Below are 22,053 nucleotides of genomic sequence, written 5' to 3'. Positions count from 1 at the left end.
TTTCTGCCGTCGGAGGGCGAATTAAAGACTTACGAGAGGATGTTGTTTTAAAAGGAGTAACCGTTTGCTCCATGAACATATCCTTTGTCTGTATGTCTGTGTCAGCAGCTTCTGATCCAATCTACCGCCAGAATAAATGTGAGTTCAGTTTTATCTCTGTGATGAGTGATCTCATTTACAGGCTGTGATGTAGAAAAGATGGGACGTGGGGGAGATGCTGGACCCCAGGTGCCCCCATGTTTCCACTTCATCTGCTTCCTTTTTTGGATTTGTCTTCCTCAAAAAGTCATTAGTTGGTTGTTCAGAGTCAGAGGCTCATAAGCTGAGTTTATGAGTGTTTTTTTTTTATTTATTTTTTTAAATGAAACACTTGGATGCGATTGTAGTTGGGGCTAAGCAATTTTATCGATACTGCGATATATATCTATTTCATTTCCCGATAAAGTATTATAATTATTTTTATTTATTTAATAAATCAGACTATTTATGTGGTTTAAGACACAGTCTTACAGAAAGAGTTGGAGTTAAACACATTCAGCTCCTGACGTGTGTTGGTGAAGCCTTAATATGCTGATGGACGTCCATGAGGCATCAAAGCTCCTGTGAGCCATAGCCCCCTTACAAGATCACCCTTCAATCCACTCCAGTTTCCTTTATAAAACACAAATAACACACATAACAGCATGCACATGACATAGAGTAAGAATAAAACACTATTAAAACAGCTCTACACCACAGATAAACTTAAATAAAACAAATATGGTGTTAAAAGCCGCGTGTTTTAAGGAGAAATTTAAAACCTGACAATGAAGGCTTGGTTTTAGGCACCTTCAGGAGCAGCTGACCTGAGGGAGCAGGGAGGTGGAAAAAGGCTGCAAAAGCCCAGAAAAGTAGGATGGAGCGGGGCCATGAATAGAATAATTCAAAAATGAATCTCAAAAAGCGGGAGGCCAAAATACGGGAAATTTTCTTAATCCAGTTAGGAGACATGCGGCAGCATTTTTCACTCATCCCTACATTAAATGCATTACGGTAATCCAGCCGGGAAATACTAATGTTTTTATTTTAGCCAGCTGCATAAATCTGCTGTCAAACCTGAGATCAGGATATTTGGGGACATCCAGGCCATGACATCATCAAATCAGTGGAGCAACAGTTTCAGCGACTTCAAGGTTTCCTTCAGATACTTCTACACGGCTTTGGATAAAGAAGTGTTGTTTCCATGAGCTTCAGAGTACGTGTGAATTAACCGAGGAGGGCTTCAGAAATGAAATATTGAAATAAGAAGTGGTGCTCTGCCTGCGCTAATGGATGCATTAAGATGTAAAGTGCACATATAGCAGCATCTAATGCTCTCATGGCCTTATTCCACTCATACCATCCTTCCTTTTTTTTTAAAGTTTAACCACGCGCTTTCTTCAGTCTGTAAACAGTTTTTCCATCTAACAGCTGTTTTGTTCCTGGCTTTTTACAGTGAATGATTAACCCGGGGTTTCCGCTTCGCATTGAAATGTGACGGAACCGAGCCGCCCACGTTAGACATGGTCATTTCTTTTTTGTATACCTTAGATACTTAGATGCTTTCTTGCTGTCGTACAGAAGCAGGACCGGATAGAGGAACTGAAGAAGCACATCGAGAAGCATCGGTACCACATCCGGATGCTGGAGACGATCCTGAGGATGCTGGACAACGACTCGGTGCAGGTTGACGCCATCAGGAAGATCAAGGTTTGTGTCAGAGAGACGGAACATGGTTAGGTTTAGTCTTTCCTGTAGCAGACACACGTATTTCTTCTTTCTCCTTCACCAAGGATGACGTGGAGTATTATCTAGACTCCTCGCAGGATCCAGATTTTGAGGAGAACGAGTTCTTATACGACGACCTGGACCTGGAGGACATTCGTAAGTAGAGGAGGAGCTGCAGGCCGTCCTGTTTCGTGTCACCTGTTTTTGCTTGTTGTTTGCATCACTAAACACCGAAATATGAAGTATGAAGTATAAAAGGAATCATTGTGTAACAGCAGCTGCTCAAACCGACTTTTAGTTTCTCTCTTTTTGAGGAGAAAACGTCACAAATCTGCTAACAGTATTCTGCAGTGAAGTCACAGGACACATTACAAATTCATATAAACATCACTTTAATGTCATTTGGAGACAGTCTATTTTTGTCGTTCCGATGTCATTACCAGCGTGTTTTGGAGCTGGGCCGGAGACATCCTGAAATAAACCTGGAGCCCGTCCGGATAATCCCGCAGTTCTTCTCTAAGCTTTGCCAAACTCTGGATATCAGATCAGATCAGATCAGATCAGATAGACCCAGAGTTTCTGTTTGTAGATCCTTACGTGAACAGTCATGAACCAAATTAGGTCGATAACGTCTCAAAGTTTAAGAATAATTATTAAATAAACACTTAAAAGCAGGATATCAATCGGGTTTTAAATTGTGAAAGCATGAATATGTGCAGGACAGTTTTATAATTAGATATAATAAGCCATAGTTTTGGATAGTTGTAATAAGTATAGATCAGTGTGTATAATAAGAACAGGGCGCTAGATAGGTGTATTTATGTATTTATCATATATATGTATGCATTATGATGTATAAATAATGAGTTAAGTAAGGGTAGAACTAGATAAACGTTTGCTTCCTCCGACTTCTTTTGGCGTATAAAATGTTTATTATGTAGATATGATGACTTTTCTTTTACTTCATGTTTGTTTTCTATCGGAAGCAGATGCCCAGCAGCTTTTTTGAGTACAGGATTTAACCAGATAACCTCAGATTTGTCTTCTAACTCGAAGTTAACAAAGTGCCATGAGACCTGACGGCAGTTCTCGTCTCTGCTCCCTCCAGCTCTGGCGCTAGTCGCCACCTCCCCGCCGGGGCACTCGCACTTGGAGGACGAGATCTTCCAGAACTCCAGCAGCACGCCCACCTCCACCACCTCATCCTCACCCATTCCCCCTTCGCCTGCCACTTGCACTACAGTAAGTCCGTGTTTGTTTGGGCTTCAGCTGCATGAAACTCACGAGCTAATCTACAGAAACTGGTTTTCCCCGAGTAGTTTGAATCATTCTGGAAGCTTTCTTACGTTTGCGTTCCTCCCAGTGACACGCCGAGTAAAAAGCAGACTTAAGTTGAACAATTGTTCTCCCTTCTGAATAATCGGCTTGTCTCTTAATTGACCTTATTGAACTGATGGATATTAATTAAGTCAATTGTTGCATTGACTTTAAGCCCAGTATCTGTATCTGAAAAATAAATGTGAGAGAACCATCTTTGTAGCTATTGTCGTGGCCTGCCATCTGCTCGTATTGTTCTGTAGAATTGCCTTCATATCATCTGTTCTTCCTCTTCGCCCACACTCAGCATGTAGTGAGAGTAGTTATTACACGTCTGATACTTCTGAGGAGTATTATTCGCCGTCTTTTACGATGGCATGAAGGGAAATGTAAAGTGTAGAGTGCTCAGTCTCTGTGGTTTAACTTTTTATTCTCCGGGGAAGATCTGTCAAAGCTCCTGTTGGTTTTGACCAAAGCTGGGTTTCACTTTCCCTGCTTAGCAACAGCACAATGCTGTTCTCCACCACAGAGGAAAGTTGTATTCATTTCCATCAAACCATCGATCTACAGAATAAGTAGCATATAAATGTGATATTAGTAAGGAACCAAGGTAACAACGACTGGCTTTTAAAGATTGATTTCTTGGTATTATTGGTTATTATTTTGTAGCTTTATGAAGAAAACACTTAAGTTTGTGCTTCTCTTAAGGCTGATGTCATGCGTGTTTTTCAGGAGAACTCAGAAGATGACAAGAAGAGGGGACGTTCGACAGACAGTGAAGTTAGTCAGGTTGGTGTGAGGACACTGAGACTCTTTGTGGATAATTAGAGTAAAAGTGAAAGTGGGATTGTGTGAAATACCGCTGAGTAGTCGGAGTCTTAAATTTTAAAACGACTCAAACCTCAAACTGAGAGCGCTCTGACTGCTGTGTACTGCAGCTCAGACACCCACTACTCATAAGTACTCTGCACAAGCCCAGTATAATAAATAAATAAATAAATAAGTAATCCCTTTAAGCAACTTGTCTGTCACACTGTTAAACCTGTATTTGTTCCTGGATCAGTTATGTAGAAAAGTATTTTATTTTCTGACCTTTTTTAAGTTTTATGTCAGTATAAATGTACATTTTTGGCATTTTATGAACAAATATTCAAGTAAAATTAAAACCAGCTGTTATAACTGATTGCCGATGTCCCCTTTGATAATCTACTTTTTCCATGATAGCGCTGTTAGGCGCTATCAAAAAGCACCAAACGGGTTTTTTGACTTGTTGTTTCTTTTCCAGTCACCTGTGAAGAATGGCAATCCCTCGTCTGCGTTGTCCTCTTCTTCCTCGTCCTCCTCTTCTTCTTCCGTCTCAGGACTGACCTCATCCTCATTGGTCTCTATGGTGACCATGGCTGGAGGAGGAAGCGGCGGCGGCTCTGGGGGCAGCAGTCATCTCCTCTCCAACACTTTGGCGGGCAGCTACAGCAACGCCACCCAGCAACAGCCGCACCCGTCAGCACAGCAGCAGCAGGCCAAAAACTCAGCGAGCTCCTCCTCCTCCTCCTCCTCCTCTTCCTCAGCTCCCAACTCCAGCACCTCAACCAACAGCCACAGCGCTTTGTTGGCGGCCTCTCCGCCCAACGCCATCACGCATGGGTTCCTCACTGCAAACCTGCAGCCTCAGTCTCCTTTGGGGCCCACGTCCACCTCCACCAGCCTCGGCCTCAGCCTGGGGCTCTCTCTGGGGAAAGGCGGCATGTCCGGCTCCATCACCACCAGCCCGATGTCAGGAAGCCTCGGCCTATCAGGGATGCCGGCATCCCTGAGCAGCATGGCGAGCCTTCTGTCCAGCTCCACCCCAGCACCCTACGCTCAGGCGGCCGCCTCAGGGACGGGCAGCTCAGGCTTACCGGGCTCTCTCGGAGGCATCAGCACCACGGCGACCAACAGCGCGGTGGGCGCCATCGGCAGCGGAAGCATCGCAGTCGGCGGGCCGACGTCCTCGACGGGGGGTCTGCTCGGCACGGCGCCGGGATTGGGCGGCATGGGCTCTGGGATTCTGGGTTTGGGTTCTGGTCAGTCGGGGTTGCAGGGGTCCTCCTTGTTGTCACAAAGCCCCGCAGGAGGTTTAGCTCCCGGCAGCGGAGTCGGAGTCATCGGGAGCAACGGAAGCAGCTCAGGATCAGCAGGGAGCGGAGTCGTGGGAGGAAACTCGCTGCTCTCTGTTCGACCGCCAAGCCAGCAGAAGCAAAACGGTAGCAGCAGTGAGTATCTGACGTCCTGATCTATACCCCCATGGGAAAACGAGACAGAAAAATCATTAAAAATGTACATTTTGGGGGCACATTTGACATGAATCAACTCATTTTAAATGAGTCGGTCATTTTACCGTTCTGTGCTTTTGATAATCGGCGTTTACATTTACACCCACAGCGATACGCTAACATTAACCTGATTCGGGCTTTACTGTCACCTTAAAGAGATAGTTCGCCTCTTTTGACATGAAGCTACATGACATCCCATATTAGCAATATCATTTATGAACATTTTCTTACCCCCCGCTGCGTCCTGTGAGCCGAGTTCCAGCCTCGTTTTGGTGTTGACGAAGGTAGTCCGGCTAGTTGGCTGGGGCTTAAAAAATAAAGCGTCTTGCTTCTCAAAACAATATGCGTCACAAAATCGTTCATCCAGAAAAAGTCAGACCTCACAATCGCTTGGCGCTGATAACATTTTCTGGTCACCTTAATCCGAATAAGTTTGTGTTCAGAGCACGGTGAGTATCCGGATGTTACTTACAGTGTGTAGACATGTCTGCATCGTACCAGTTTCTGCTTTCCTGCTGGAGAAGAAGAAGAAGAAGAAGAAGAAGAAGAAGAAGACGACGCCCTTTTGAGGGGGAGGGAAAATCCCCAATAATGTTTTGTATGATACAGATATAATGAAGACTATAAAGAGACGAAACGTGTCCATCACTCGTAACACGTAAACAGGAATGTTGTGTCTTTAACTCACATGAACATTGTATTCTGAATGAAGGTGATTTAAAATGGGAAGGAATGTAAAAACGGTCCATTAAACACATTAAACCAGTTTTTATCTGCGTGGTATGAACAAAGATTAGTCATTTTAAACTGTAAATGTAAAGGAAGCATGAAAAAATACCACAGGAAAGTTCCTCCAAACCTTTAAATAACAAACAAGATTAAACTTTAAAGTAATAAAACAAAAAAATGTGCAGATTGCTGGATAAATGATTAAGATATGACCTCAAATACGTGAGTTCTGACGCACAAAACCTCTAAAATGATTTGAAATGTGACAAAGTCCTCCTGAAAGAAAGAAGTTAAAGTTTCATCTGTAGGTGTTTTGTGGTTCTGAAGTCTCAAATGTCTGTGGCGTCTTTTTAACCCAACAGGTTACAGTGATGTGTTAGCAGACAGCACAACAGACTCCGCCCTCAACAGTGCCACCCAATCACAAAGCAGCCAACCCTCCTCTTTGACCTCCACAGCCAAACAGCCGTAAGTGTAGAAGAGAAATGATGTTTTTGTTTGTTATGATGATGAAAAACGTGACATTACAGCCACTTAAAAGTCTAAAAATACAATGAACTCCTCCTCTTTTCCCATACCCAGTAAGGACACTGGTCCCAGTTTACTGGGCTCTATGAGTTTGTCGTCCAGCTCCCCGTTGCCGACCTCTTACAGCGAGGCTAAAACGGCGAGCGGTGGCAGCCTGCTGAACGGGCCGCTGTCCTACTCGCAGCCATCGGATGTTGTCAAGGTAACAACACGACGACACGCACAAACACGCCCACGTCACGCAGTCTGAGTCCGTTGTTCAGGCTGATTTATCCTCCAAATATCTGCACATTCTGAATCCGCTTCAGCTTCCACATTTCACAGAATGCTTTGAACACCCCAGCGTGTGTTTCTTTGCCATCCGCTGCTCCTCTCAGAGGAATCCATAATCAATAACTCCTCATCACACAAGGTTAAAATGGTAAAAATGCACATTAAAGATTTAGTTTTGGTTCAATAAATGGTAATTCAGGTCAAATAATTGCTCCCAGAAATGCAGTTCTTATGTAAATAACAAACATTTTAATTTATTTATTCATTTTCAACATGTTTTAGCGCTTTTTCTGTTTGGGGGATTTTGAGTATTTTTACATAATTTTACATGGTTTGTGTGCTGGAGCTGTAAATCTAATACTTTTGCACACTTCTTGAGCATATTCAAAGAACTAAAGCTTAACTTGGGGAGCGTTAAGGTTAAGTAATAGGTTATGGTGTCCAAATTGCACTGATCAGCCATAACATTAAAGCCACTGACTGGTAACAGGTGAGAAACACTTATCATCTTGAGCCAATACAGTGTTCTGCTGGGAAAACCTGCATCCTGGGACTCTGAACAACATTTCTGCAGACCAGTCACCCCCCCACAGCGGGACAGTATGGCAACACCGCTCCCCTAACGAGCTGCTTTCCACACAGGGACAGCAGCGAGCCTGGTCGGAGCTCTTTTGGCAGAATGAGGAGACAACACTCTGTCAGACAGGTGGTCATAATGTTATGGCTTACCAGTGTAAATGATCAAAACATGGATACATTACCCACTTTTAATGGAATCGACAGTAAAACTCTGAATAATACTTTATTTTACTTGATTCTGGCCTCTTCACTGGAAAAAATGCCCCTCCAAAAATAAGAAAGAAAAACATCAAATACAAGACGTTTTTGCTTGAAATAAGCAAAACAAATCTGCCAATGGAACTAGTGAAAATCGGCTTGTCAAGATTTCTTGAAATAAGATGTGATATTTAGGACTTTTGAGATAAAAGTGATCTTGAAATTAGCTTAAAAACCTCTTCAAATGTAAAAAAAAGCTTGTTTCATATGAAATGTGACTCAAAACAATTTGTTTTCAATACTTTTTCATTTAACAAGATATTCAAGATGTATTGTCTTCAAACAAGTCCCTATATCTGGCTGAAATAGTACTTGTTAGGCAGTTGTATCTGATATTAAGTGTAATGAGATATTTTGACGAGAAATGAGACAAATATACTTGGTAAGACTTTGATTTTTTTTTTCCAGTGTTCTCCGTCTGAGGGGAGTTTAAGTTTCTCACTGGAAAAAATCTAAATCTTACCAAGTATATTTTTCTCATTGAGTATCTCATTACACTTGATATAAGACACAATTGCCTAACAAGTACCATTTCAGCCAGATATAGGGACTTGTTTTAATACAATAAAAAAAATCTCAAAAAAAATCTTGAATATCTTGTTAAGTGAAAAAGTCTTGAAAACATCTTGTTTGAGTCATATTTCACATGAAACAAGCTTTTTTTTTTTTTTCATTTGAAGAGGTTTTTATGCTAATTTCAAGATCACTTTTATCTCAAAAGTCCTAAATATCACATTTTATTTCAAGAAATCTTGACAAGCCGATTTTCACTAGTTCCACTGGCAGATTTTTTTTTTTGCTTATTTCAAGCAAAAACGTCTTGTATTTGTTGTTTTTTTTTTTTTACTTATTTTTGGAGGGCCATTTTTTTTCCAGTGCTCTCACGTCTTCACTTTAAAAGTTTATTCTTCCGTTAGCTCGTTACATGGCTAAAATGATTAAAAGTCTCAATCACAGGGCTCTATTTTAGTTACTCCTCAGCTGTCTGACATCATGTGTGTCTGTGGGGGGAGGGCAGAGGAGCAAACATCCCAAAAGGTGGATTCAAAGGGATTTTCAGTGGTGCAGGGGCTCAGATGGGTCCGGGTGGGTCCCTGACTCTGTTTTCCCATGAATGTCTTCGTCTGTCTCCATCAGCCCCAGGAGCCTCTGAGCAGCCTCAAGTCTATGGCCGAGCGAGCAGCACTCAGCTCAGGGATCGAGGGAGACGTGCCCTCTCTGCACCTTACCCCAGGTAAGATCCACACACACACACACACACACACCTTAACAAAAGGAGATGGTTTCAGCAGAGCAGAAACAGAGACGCTGTGGTTTAATGGAACGAAATGTCATCTCACCTCCCACTCTCATCCTCCTCTGAACAAAGACTGCAGCTGATATTATCATCCCTGACTCAACTTCGCTCTTGTCCCGTCTCATCCCGCTACGCCCTCGCTTTGCGTCACCCCCACCCTTTCATTCCTCCCGTGCTCCTCCACCCTCTGACTCTTCATCCGTCTCCTGTCTCTCCTCAGACATCTTCCCCAGCAGCACTACGGCCCCGTCGGGTCCCCCGTCAGCACCTCAGCCCTCGCTGTCAGAGGTCAGCATCCCCCCATCGCTGGGGGTCTGTCCGCTGGGGCCGGTCCCCCTGTCCAAAGACCATCTCTACCAACAGGCCATGCAGGAGGCGGCGTGGACGCACATGCCCCACCCGTCTGACTCTGAAAGAATCAGGTGGGATAAATCAGCGTGCCTCTTTACTTAAGTCATAGCACCACCATGTTGGAACATTCTATTACGAGTAAGCGTTCAGCAAAACCTGAAATATGCCCCGTTAACACAGCCGTTATCTACTTAATGCTACTTTACACAGTGTCTTCATGTCTTCGGGAAATGTTTCAGTCGCGCTTTACTCAAAAAGTCCCAGACGGACAGCACAGCAGCTCGTTTTTTAACCCTAAAGTCACACCTCTGTTCACATCTGCTTGTTTTTTGGGCTCAACTCACTCCTCTCCATGTGTTTCTTTGAGATCAGAATCGCTAAATAACCCTTGAAGCACCATACGATACATAACCTGAGATTTAGCACAAGCGCACACAGAGAGTCGAGCTCAGACGAGCACACGCCAAACTGATTTTTACCCTTTAACCTTTCCATTTTTTCATATTGCTCATATTTAAGTTTATTTTTGCACTCGCAGGTTCCTTTTTTCCAGAATTTTTAACTTCAATCTGGGGACAAATTAGTTCAACTTTTCCTTCATTAGATATGAAACATTTAAAAATAGAACTGGTCGAGCGTAATTAGCTCATTGAAATTTGCTCCCAATAGCAAAGCGAAAATAAAAAGTGACTTCTGGGGTACAGTGAATGCAGCCTAATTTAGAGGAAATAAAGATAGAATAGAATAGAAAAATAGCTACACAGACTTGCTGCCAATAAGGTCGGCGCGTAGCAACCGAGATGGGATGATTATAAACTTTGGGGGCTGAAGTCCAGAAAAAGTCCTCTTTAATTCGATATATGTAGTTAGTCTGTATTGTACTAAAAATATTTGGACACATGTCAGAATGTCTCATTAACCACTTTTTACAATCTAGTTTGATCATTTCAGGGAATTCTGGTGATGCCGCACAGCTTCCTCAATGTATTTTTGACACAATCGAGTAGATTTAAACTCCTGTGACGGGTTTTTATTGGTTATAAAAACATAAAAAGATTATAAATTGATCTTCCATTTGTCAATCTGAGGGGGAGAATTACACCTCAAAATGGAGAAGTTAGTCTTTAAGACCTCTTTAAACACAGTTCTGCTGTTAATTGTTGGGCTTCGGCCACTTCCTACTGCTTCTGTAAATGAATATTTTAGAAGAAAAGAGGCCCCCCTGCTTTAGATGTAGATTTGGTGCTTTATAAAACATGATGTGTAGCGGTGTGGCATCCCTACCGGATCTGTGAGCTGTGCATTCATCCCACACTGCCACAACTGCCATTTAAATCCAAACACTCAAACAAACATGTTTTCCATCTGTTCCTCAACTCTAATTCACACCCAACAGGCTGATTATTTTTTTTTGATTTTAAGTGCTCTTATTAGTCAGATTCCTTGAGTGTTTCTGTGGTGACACGCTGGTTATTTTGTCACCGGTCTAAAAATACTCGATTTGGATGGAAAAGTGCATCTGAGCACGCAAATCCATCAGGGCGAGGATACCCGTCGCTCTTTTCCGGTTCGTCTGGAGGTTATATCAACAGAGGAAGTCTTCACCTCCATATTGTTCTGTTTTATGTCACAAATACGTATTCTGTTGTCTCTATCGGCTCCTGATGCACACATTAACACTTAATAAACTCAGATTTATTCCTGAGTTCTGTTACTTCTGTTAAAATGTGTCGCTCTGCTTTAAATGTGTCCACATTGCAGGCAGTACCTGATGAGGAACCCCTGCCCCACCCTGCCTTTTCACCACCAGGTGCCACCACCCCACTCCGACTCTGTAGAGTTTTACCAGAGGCTTTCCACAGAAACCCTCTTCTTCATCTTTTACTACCTGGAGGTATGATGGTGCACTCACACTGCAAAACAAATGCTTTTCTTATCCGTTGCAGCTGAGCTTGAGGGCGGAAAATGGTTCCAAAGTGTAAAAGATTTGCAATAAGCGCCGGGTTTTTAGTTTTAATCAGAGTCCAGGAGGAACAAGGCACAAAAATAGGGAAATTCTCGCACTCCGTCTTCTTTTTTGGGACAAATTTAGTTTGTGCTTTTGAATAAGTCAATATAGATACTTGTCTATATCGGAGGAAACGCCATCAATCGTCACACATAAAGCACAAGATCCAGCTTTTATCTGCACTATACGTCTGTTTTTTATCGTGTAATGCTCCTAAAATGATCTTCACAATACTGTCTCCACCATTGATGTAATTATAGTAACGATGTGGACTCATCGTTTTATCGTTAATGATCATCGTTCTTTGAGATGAAGAACAGAAGTTGGATTAAAAGGATTATTAAATGTTATCATTTAATAATTATTAAATGGATTATTATTAAGGAGTAACAGTCTGCAACATTAACAGATGCTAAAGATCAGTTTTTAACCACAGAGAGAAAGTTACCTCCATTTTCACTTAAAACATCCCAAATTTATTGGTTTTCGGATGACAAAACCCTTTGTGTTGAACACAGAAAACAAGCTGCGCTCCTGCACAACTGACCTCTTAAGTTATTTACCCACGGTCATGGGTAACCGGGCAGAGTCCTGAGATTGTTTTAGGTTATTTTCCAGGCCTGGTAACACCTTTCAGTTGAGTAAAGATTTGGAAAAGTCATGAGTTTTCATGATTTACACCTGAATATTTGTTTAAAAAAAGGGGTTGTTCAGACACTGTTTTAAGCATTTGTCACATGCTCTGTAAAATATGTGTAACAGTGAAATAGTCAAAAATAGTTTTTAACATGCAAACAAGAAGAAATACACAAGAATATAAATATTCCTGAAAAATATTTAAAAAATATACCAAACAGCAAAAGAGAGAAAAACCACACTGCTGCAGTAAATGAACTAAATGCATTAAAGCATCATTAGAGCAGTTAAACATCCAGAAAAGATTATTATTTATTAAAGTCACTTCACTTTTCTCCCAACGTGTTGTTAGATGACGTGATATAAGGCCAATGTCACTGCACTGCAGTTTATTTTGTATTTCGAGTGGAAAAAAGACAAAGTGACTTAAAATTGTTTAGTTTTTCTTCCAGTAATCCACAAAAAATGACCATAAAGTCCAAGTTTTGTGAGTAAAAGTAACTTGGAAGCATTTTTAAAAAATAATTTGCCTGGTCTGAATCAATGAATCGACGAATCAACAGTCGTACCTGATGCATGATGAGATGTCTGTTCTCTGTAGTTAACATCAGTCCAGCTGCTGGAACTGATGTGCACAAGCACAGTCACACCAACATCTGTCAGCAGCTGTCACAGCTGAAATTTGCCGTCTTTGGAGGCACGTCGTCAGAAACCTGCTGCTCGTTAGCAGCCACGTCTAATAAAACGTAAAACTCTCTCGAACACTCGGCTCCTGACCACAAATGGCTAAAAAATGAGCTGCTGATCTTCCTCTTTAGGAGAGCAGCAGCCGTCTCTGAGTCTGTTCAATCCTGCGGTTGGAGAAGGAACAGATTCTGTCAGGTCGGAGCCTCTGAAGGAAATGTTGGACCCTTCTTACACAAGCTGCACATCCTCCAAACACTCAAATCAGAAGAAAATAAGCTTTGTTCAGCTCAGTCTCTGAGTATATGATGCAGATGTAACCTAGGAACATATCAGTTTTGGTGTTCAGCCTTGGCTCACTCTCTTCAACCCACTAAATGATAACAGATTTATGTTTATCCATCCATTATCGACCTTCACAACACCAGAACGGGACTCGCTGGAAGTCCGCATCATTTCACAGCAGCGTAGAGGATCTTTGTCCCAGTTAATAGTTGAGTGTTAGCCGTTAGCATGAGCCTCTGGAAGCTCGCCGAGCCGCACGAGCACCGGGGAATTCTCCGTCCCAGAGAGATGTCTCTGTTCTACAGTTTCATGTAAAACTTTAGACTCTGCCAGGAGGTGCGGTGCAGGACTCCCACCTCCCTCCTTCTCCGACCTGAATCGATGAAATGAATAGCAGCATTGAATCCTTTAAAAGTTCATCCGTAACATCCCGAAATGTTTATCATTAGCATCTGTTTAAAGTTGACTTCCTAACCAAAACCCATCTGATTGTAATCTCTGGTTCCCCCCTTCTCCTCCTCCCCCGTCTCCCCCCTCTGCAGGGCACTAAGGCCCAGTATCTGGCAGCCAAAGCCCTGAAGAAGCAGTCATGGAGGTTCCACACAAAGTACATGATGTGGTTCCAGAGGCACGAAGAGCCCAAGACCATCACCGATGAGTTTGAGCAGGTCAGTTTCAAACATGTAAGACTTTTTACACGTGTTGGTGTTGTTGTTGTTGTTTGAGCAGCCATTGGTTTATATTCGCTTCTGTTTCTACGAAAATCTCACAGCAGGTCATGATTGCAGTGAAGATGTTGTACTGAGAGCTCAGGGCAGGATTGTAATTCTCATAAATGGTCTAAAATGACCATAATACCTCCAGGAAGTTTGAACGTTGCATGTTTTTTGCCCCACTTCTAACGACTGTAAACATAGAATTTCTCTGCATTCAGTTAGAAATGATCAGCAAAAGAGAGTTTATTCCTCAAGTGGTCTTGAGCAATAGTTTCTGAGGCTTTCTGAGGGTAGTTCAGAGTTTTTCACCTATTTTCAGTCCAGTCCAAATGTGTTTTTTCTTTGTTGAGCCACTTAACTCTGACCTATGAATGATTCAGGCAGAAAAAAAGGCTCCTAACTCAAGGGATGAACCAGTGTTGTGTCGACACATAACAGACAACGCATCAAAGAAGCCATTTTAAACTGGATCTTTAGGCACTTTGTTCCCAGCAGCCTGTCACAGACACATCATTTATTCCCATTTCTTTAGTTGCATCTATGAAAAACAGCAAAGATAACACAGTCTGACAGACAGAAAACGTGGCATATCTCAGCATGGTGTGCAGTGTGTCCTTAAAGCATTTGAGGAAACTGGACAAGTGGAGGACAAAAGAAGAAGTGTCAGGCCTAAAGAACTATCTACAGCAGATGAACAGGATCTGAAAGTGATGTCCTTAAGAAAGAGGAAAAAATCCAGCAAAGACCTGACACAGGAGCTGAGAGATGCATCTGGACCTTCAGCTGATCCATCTGCTGTTGGCCCAAGCCTCATCAGAAATGGGCTCCATGGAAGGGTGGCTGTCAAGAAGCCGTTCTTAAGGAAGGGAAACAGGGAGAAAAGGCTGAGCTGTGCCAAAGGACACAAGAAGTGGACTGAAAATCAGTGGCAGCAGGTCTGATGGAGGGATGAATCCTCCCCAGAGCCCGGAGCTCAACATTACTGAAGCAGTGTGGGATCATGTTGGCAGAGAACGGAACAAAAGGCAGCCCACATCCAAAGAAGAGCTTTGGGATGTCCTTCAAGAAGCCTGGAGAACTATTCCTGAAGACTCCTTAAAGAAAGGACAGAAAGCTCGTCTGAGAGGGTTCAGGCTGTGTCGGAGGAGAAAGGAGCTCAGAGCAGATATTCACTTTAAAGCTGCTCAGAACTGTACAAACTTGTTTTTTTGTCTGTATTATAATGTAAAATGCTGCACTTGTTTCCTGTATTCCTGGCAACATAAAGAAATAAGGGGCCGCTCAAGAATTATAAACATCTGCAGTTCATCAGTTAAAAAGTCTTCTTTGACTAAAAGATGATTTATTTTTAGGCAGTCAGACATCAGAGTAGATTTGAAAGGGAAGACCAACTGAAATAATCCTGGATTTGTCTTTATTTACCCCCAGATATTCTGGGACAGTCTTCATAAAGACGTGCCTATCCACCCGGTTAAACTGTCTCCTCTTTTTTTTTTTGCTTTCAGGGAACGTACATTTACTTCGACTACGAGAAGTGGGGCCAGCGGAAGAAGGAGGGCTTCACCTTTGAGTACCGGTACCTGGAAGACCGAGACCTTCAGTGACCTGCACAGGGACGGACGGACAGACAAACGGAAAGCTTAGAAAGTAAGACAGGGACAGACGGATGGACAGACTCATGAACGAAGGAAGAAGGGTGTTCCGCCTGCTGACATTCCTGGATTTGACCTCAGCTCTCTGGGGGGAAGGAGACTAGAGGGCCAGAGTGAGGCCCTCCAAGCCCGCCTTACCATCCTCACCCTGTCATCTCCCTCCTCCTCTTCTTCCTGTCTATCCCTCCATCATCACACCTTTTATTTGAATCCTTATCAACCAGACGCAAAATCACACGGCAATCAGACGATCATGTGCTTTCCACCCTGTTATGTTGGCTTTAAAAAAACTTATTTCAGCCCTTTGAGGACCAAAGAGAATTGGTTAATCACACACAGAAGAACACGCTGAGTCCCCCTCTCTCTTTCTCTCTCGTAAACACGATCATGGAAGCTCCATCTGTGCCGCGGCGGCGGCGGCTCTCGGGCTTCTGGCACGCAGCGACGCAGGAATCAGATCAAGAATGTGAATTTTAGTTTTTCAAATTGAGATGAAGGAGGAGATGCAAAACCGACTCAGGATCAGCCCGCCAGTTTTCTGCTTCATGAACTTAACCAACCGTAACGTGCAGCTTCCCAGAAACTGGAACATGTTTCCGCTGTTTTCTACACCAGCGATCTGAACACACACACACACACACACACACACAGGAGTTGATCTGCATTATATAAGAGAGAATATACCAGTGGGATAAGAAATGAAACTACACATAAACAAGGCAGCAAAATATGGATTCAGAACATCTGACTTGCGCGTCCTGTGGTTTTAACTGCTGCAGAGCATCAATTTAAAGTGTTTTATCTCTGATGAAGAGATCGTCCTCAGCCTGAACGTCATTTGAGGGCAAAAAAGGTTCACTCTGGCTTGTATTTCGGTGATAAATTTGATCAATTTTGTTATGAAACGGCAGATGAATAGCGTCCTGTCATCCTCCCCTGATGCTGATGCTGCAGCATCCACGGCTTGTTGCCTCCACCTCGCCGTCAACACAACCGCCCGGCCGGTGTGGGTAAACGTTTGTTGTAGGTGGCACCGCAGGCCTCACTCGCACTTAACTGTCTTTCAGAGGTCTCACTGTTGTGTTCAAGTTGAATTTTGTGAATCCGCCGGGCCTAAAAATATCCCCCCCCTGCCCACTCCCATCGACTGGCGGTGGAGGAGTGTGACAGCACAGCCGGTAAAGGTGCTGGTAGTAGCGGCGTTTTACCTGGTGGGCAGCGTTATGTCACACTTTTCAAACCGTTTCAGTCAAACTTCTGCTTATTTGGCGTCATCTTTGGAGGTGAATCAGGGATTTTTGATCAAAAACAGTTGTTTTTGACTCTTTCCACAAACTTTAATTCTAATTTTTTTTTTTTTTTTTGGCGTCCATCCACCAAACTTCATTCCCCTTCGCTGTGATGTGTTGTTGTTGTTCCTCAAACCAGCAGCTCGCACACACAGAAAGAGTTTCATGTGCAGAAGTCGGAGTAAACAGACGACTGACGTTTATCCCAAAGCAAACAAGAGGGAGTCGAGTTAATGGAACGCCACCGCAGATTGTTTCATCAGTGCGCAGACTGACCCAAACGGGCTCAAAGAAAAACGCAACCCGAGTCGGACTCGGCGTGGATGAACTGAGCCTTTAACACACGAAGCTCCAGGAGTGACGACTGTGAGGGTCGTGGGAGCAGCTGCCGCCTCCTCCTCCTCTCTGTGCCGGAGAGCACAAACACCAGCACCGCTGCCCACTCCTCCTCTGCCCACTCAGCTTCATGTTTACACACCCAAGGCTCACAATAAACACACACACACACACACACACACACACACTGCCACGGTCAGTTTGACCTTTTTCCACATCCTAAATGGCTTATTAGCAGCTCATTTTGTCATCGCTCTTATTTTCTTGCTCCTTCTCGCTCAGCCAGACGGCTCTTCCTTCTCCTCCTCTCTTCATGCCAGGTAGATATTTCCTTTATTTCTCAGGAAGTATTCAATTGACCATTTTATGAGGAAATGTATCCGCCAGCAGCTCCCGTCGCCTCAGCTCAACAACAAGCGAGTGATCTCTCTCGAACGATTCATTCGTACCCGTTTTAATTTTGATCTCATTTGGGAAGCGTTCCCGCCCGTCTCTTTGATCGACAGCGGCCCTTTTCATTTCACAAAAAGCTTCTTTTTTTTTTTTTTTAAACAAACACGAATATCCTCCAATGTTTGGAGCAGCACCTGGAAGAGACCATCTTCATATTTTGTATTAGTTCTGGTATTGTTTCCGGAAACGGGGAGGCCGCCTTAAGACCCAGCGGAGAACAAGGACCCCTTTTTCTTTTTAACGATCGGTCACTTCTCAACAGGAGTGTGGGGTGTTTTTATAGCCAAATCTTTGAAAAACCGACACAAAACTACTCTTATTCACTTGACTGACAGTCCTGCTTTTAACCTTTTTTTGTTTACTTATTTTTGACAAGCGGACGGGACGAGAGGTGTAGCCGAAATGTGAATCTCTCTCTCTCTCTGCCCTTTTGTCAGAAGTGTTGTATAGACTCTCATTCTACAAACCTCTTTTTGGTTTTATTTTTTTCCTGTTTGTTGTTGTCGTCAGACAGCATGGAATAATGACACTTGCAAAGTGGCGCTGAAAAAGTAAATAATGACATAACCATGAATAAAGGATTGTAAGATATTAATAAAAAGAATTACTTTTCTGAACTCTGTGCTCCGGTTGTGGTGTTTGTGGCGATCCCGGGAGGGATGGAGGAGAAAAGCAACCAGGAAACGTGCATGTGACCAGGTTCTAGTTGGATTCCTTCAGAAGTTCCACAGCTTTAAAGTCTTGAAAGTAGAACCTCCACATGTCCAGACTCTAATCAAATGCATTTATGTTCGGATATGATTTGAATGAATTCCCTCAAAAGAGGTCTTGTGATATTGTTCAGTGCAATAAGGCAGAATGTAAATTTAAATGTACTTTATTTATACAGCCCTTTACAGACAATCCTTACGGTGTACCAAAGTGCTTTACAGCAGGTAATAAATAAAGAGAAGAATAAGCAAAAACAAATAAAAACAATAAAAGTACAGTGAAAGCAATCAAATATAACAAAATCGAATAAGATAAAAAAAGATAAAAGTGCCATCATACTAAGTAGGATATAATTCATCATACATAATAAGGCTGAATTGTCATAAATATTAGATGCTGAGGAAAAAGGTGGAAGTGGGAATTTGTAAGGACTTCTCTTCATACATTTAATCATGCATCACAGAGGTTATATGCTAATATAATGAAATATTTCATTTCATTAGGAGGGAAAGTGCAATAAAAGTGAAACTTACCGTCCTGATCATCAGATTTCAAAGTTTTTATTTAAACTTTGGCTGCTTTTTCTGTCATTCTAAGAGAAATGTGTTTGTGAAGCCTCTCAACACTAACCTATTGATCACTCAAGCATAAAAAATGCACCGAACTCAGGGGATGAACTAGTGTTGTGTGACCATATTTCCTATTTTTCAGGCAACACAAAAAGAAATGAGGGACGGCTCAAGACTTTTGAACAATACTCCATATATTGATAACATTTGCGACAACTTTAATGCATTTTTTTTTTATCCAAATAAAACGGAATCCATTGTATGTTCGTGCAAAATGAGACTCGTAAGAAGGAGCCAACCTAAAAAAAAAAAACACACAAATTAGTCAAAGTCTTTCAGGGTTAAAATTTCAGCTGATTTTGAATCTGCCAGGCAACCATTGCGGGTTTTACTTAAGATGATTACTGATGTGATCAATAAAAACCAATGGAAAGGAGTTTGGAATTGTTCCCTCCAGGATGTTCGTCTGATAATAAACAGCTGTTTAAAAGCAAAGCCTCGCTCACGCAGCACGTGACCCCCAGATAAACAGATTAAGATTCTGTACTTAAAAAGCACAAGTCAAGGTTGAAAGTCGAGCTAAATAATCCCCGACTGGTTAATATTGATGATGACATTACAGTGATGTCATCAATATTAATGATTCATTAAGTTGGTTGTTATTTATGCCATTGATGCTGAGGCTCTTTGTAGTGAATCAGAAGAGCCGGCTCGCATCAAGTGAGAGCCGACTCCAAGTTTTTTTCCATTCGCTGCTTAGGTTTCACTTTCAGTGCTCAGTCCCAGCTCTGGTTAGACAGAGCTTTGTTAGGATTGGCCAGCATGGCGACCAGCATGCGGTATTTACATGAGAATTAAGGAGTTTGGTTCTGGTTTTGGTTCTGTTCTGTGGATTTGTTTGAAATTTTTTGGTTCATTTGTCCAATAAAAAAGTTTAATTGAGGACATTATTAATGTTAGCTTGAGTTTGGTTCTGTTCTGTGGATGTGTTTGAAGTTTATTGTTAATTTGTGCAATAAAAATTGAAATAACCAAATGTAAAAGTGGTTTTGTCACAGAATAAATGCAAAGAATTAGGCAATTATAAGGTCTCTCGTAAAAACACTGAAAGCAAAAGAATTTACAACACATAAACCATGATCTTTTTTTGCAAAGTTAAGGTAAAATATAGGCTACAAAAGATCCTAAATAAAGAGCCGTTCGGGAGTTGAAAGAGCCGGCTCTTCTTTGGGAGCCGAGTCAAAAGAACCGGCTCTCGCCAAAGAGCCGAACTTCCCATCACTAGTTCTTACCAGCTTCTCAGATTAGAACGTAACACCTCAGATGACATATTGCATCGTGTCATTATCAGTCCGACAAAATCTAAGCCTGAAGTAGCTGGTAGAAGCAGCTTCAGCAGCAGGAAGGTGAAGTGATGGTTTCCATCTTGGCCCTCTCTTCTTTCCACCGTTGCTTCAGCTCATTGAGGTTTGCAGCTCTGGTTTCTGCACAGCTCTCTGAAGGTCCCACCACAGCATCTCAGGCAGGCTGAGGTCTGGACTCTGACTGGACCGTTGCAACACCTCGATTCTTCTCTTCTTCACACATTCTGCTGTAGATCTGCTGCTGTGTTTGGGATCTTTGTCCTGTTGATGAGCCAGTTTCAGCCCAGCTTTAGTTATCTGACAGACGGCCTCACATCTGACTCTAGAACACTTTGGTATCCAGAGGAGTTCATGGTGGACTCAATGGCTGCAAGGTGCCCAGGTCCTGTGGCTGCAGAACCAGCCCAGATCATCAGCCCTCCACCACCGTGCTTGACAGCTGGTGTGAGGTGTTTGTGCTGATATGCTGTGTTTGGTTTCCTCCAAACGTGCTGCTGTGCATCATGAGCAAACATCTCCGCTTTGGTCTGGTCTGTCCAAAGGACATTGTTCCAGAAGTCTTGTGGTTTGTTCAGATGCAATTTTGCAAACCTGAGCTGTGCTGCCATGTTCTTTTTAGAGAGAAGAGGCTTTCTCCTGCAGCCCTTCCACACAAGCCATACCTGTTCAGTCATTTTCTAACTGTGCTGTCATGACCTTTAACCTTTAACATGCTAACTGAGGCCTGTAGAGTCTGAGATGTAGCTCTTGGGTTTCTGACCTTGGGGTGACCTTGCTGGGACGTCCACTCCTGGGAAGATTGACAGCTGTCCTGAATGTTTTCCACTTGTGAATAATCTTTCTTTCTGTTGAATGATGGACTCCAAATAGTTTGGGAATGGCCTTATAACCCTTCCCAGATAGATGGGCAGCAACAGATGCTTCTCTAAGATCATTGCTGATGTCTTTCATCTTTGGCATTGTGTTAACACACACCTGAATGCTGCAGAGCAGCAAACTGACTCAACTTCTGCTTTTGATCAGCAGCACCTGGCTGCTACTTCCCTACTTAATCCTTATAGAAGCTGTGGTGTTTGAGGATGGTTCGTTACTTTAAACTTTACTCATGCGAATTGAAACTTTCGCCTCAGTTTATTCAGAGCACTAAACTCTAATAAGTAACCACCTTATTATGATGCTTATCCCTCAAGCATTGACAGATTACTGAGCAGGTTCCAAGCCTGGAAAAAACGGCTAAATGACCACGAGGAGATTGCACAAACATTCAAAACATTTACCGCTCCTCTCATTTCTCTAATTCGTGCTTTTTCTTTCCTCCGTCCTCCTGCCTTTGACCCAGAAATAGCTCACAGCCAAATATCTTAGAAGAAAATAATGCCCTTTAAATGCCCCTTTAAGAGAGAGGAGTTCAAATCGAGGGCACGATGGTGCATCTTTTATGGAATTCTTTTCGCCATCCACAATGTCTGAAGGGAGCACTCAGATTAAATACTGATGTAAAACAAACAAGAAAAGATGCTCACCTGTCAGTGTGCTGCCACAAAACAGTGTTCACATGGTGCAGATGCGTCTCTCGTATATCAGTGATGTTGGTTTAAAATGACAGCTACAGAGCAAGGACATCTAATTTTGATAATGGTTTGTTACCTCGAGTCCTCTGCGACCACAAAAACAAGCCGAGGGGAGGAATAGAGAATGTGGGAATTGGGAAATGGGATAAGGGGAGCCAAATATATTTAAAATGACAATTAAAACTGTCAATCCTGCCACAAAGCAACACAAACCACTCAACAAAACACATCTGTGCATTTTTTTTATAGCTCCTACAGCTGAGGGAACCCTTTTTCCCACAATGGTGGGACCAAACAAACTGTGAAAATCAAACAAGAACGAGTTTCCAAAGCAGATGGAGCTGTGGTCCTGCAGCTGCCCCCACTGCAGCCCGTTACTGCAGCACCTG

At 42.7% G+C, this 22,053-nt stretch overlaps 1 protein-coding gene across 2 annotated transcripts in view; it reads left to right on the top strand.

The window, feature by feature from the left end:
- LOC142368298 (CCR4-NOT transcription complex subunit 3-like) overlaps positions 1 to 17,542 on the top strand; it is a 37,989-nt gene extending 20,447 nt beyond the window's left edge. For both annotated transcript variants that reach the window (XM_075450425.1, XM_075450424.1), the window contains 12 exons: positions 1,600 to 1,728; positions 1,812 to 1,902; positions 2,855 to 2,988; positions 3,796 to 3,852; positions 4,349 to 5,315; positions 6,467 to 6,572; positions 6,687 to 6,834; positions 8,880 to 8,976; positions 9,260 to 9,461; positions 11,152 to 11,284; positions 13,546 to 13,671; positions 15,225 to 17,542. In XM_075450425.1, the coding sequence (XP_075306540.1) occupies positions 1,600 to 1,728; positions 1,812 to 1,902; positions 2,855 to 2,988; positions 3,796 to 3,852; positions 4,349 to 5,315; positions 6,467 to 6,572; positions 6,687 to 6,834; positions 8,880 to 8,976; positions 9,260 to 9,461; positions 11,152 to 11,284; positions 13,546 to 13,671; positions 15,225 to 15,323 (2,289 nt within the window). In that variant the 3' untranslated portion in view covers positions 15,324 to 17,542. The remainder of the gene's footprint in view (positions 1 to 1,599; positions 1,729 to 1,811; positions 1,903 to 2,854; positions 2,989 to 3,795; positions 3,853 to 4,348; positions 5,316 to 6,466; positions 6,573 to 6,686; positions 6,835 to 8,879; positions 8,977 to 9,259; positions 9,462 to 11,151; positions 11,285 to 13,545; positions 13,672 to 15,224) is intronic.
- The last annotated feature ends 4,511 nt before the right edge of the window (positions 17,543 to 22,053 follow it).

Source organism: Odontesthes bonariensis, chromosome 18 (assembly GCF_027942865.1).
Source record: "Odontesthes bonariensis isolate fOdoBon6 chromosome 18, fOdoBon6.hap1, whole genome shotgun sequence".
Taxonomy (NCBI): domain Eukaryota; kingdom Metazoa; phylum Chordata; class Actinopteri; order Atheriniformes; family Atherinopsidae; genus Odontesthes; species Odontesthes bonariensis.
The sequence above is the reverse complement of the archived record's forward strand: the minus strand, read 5'-3'. Positions and strand labels throughout refer to the sequence as shown.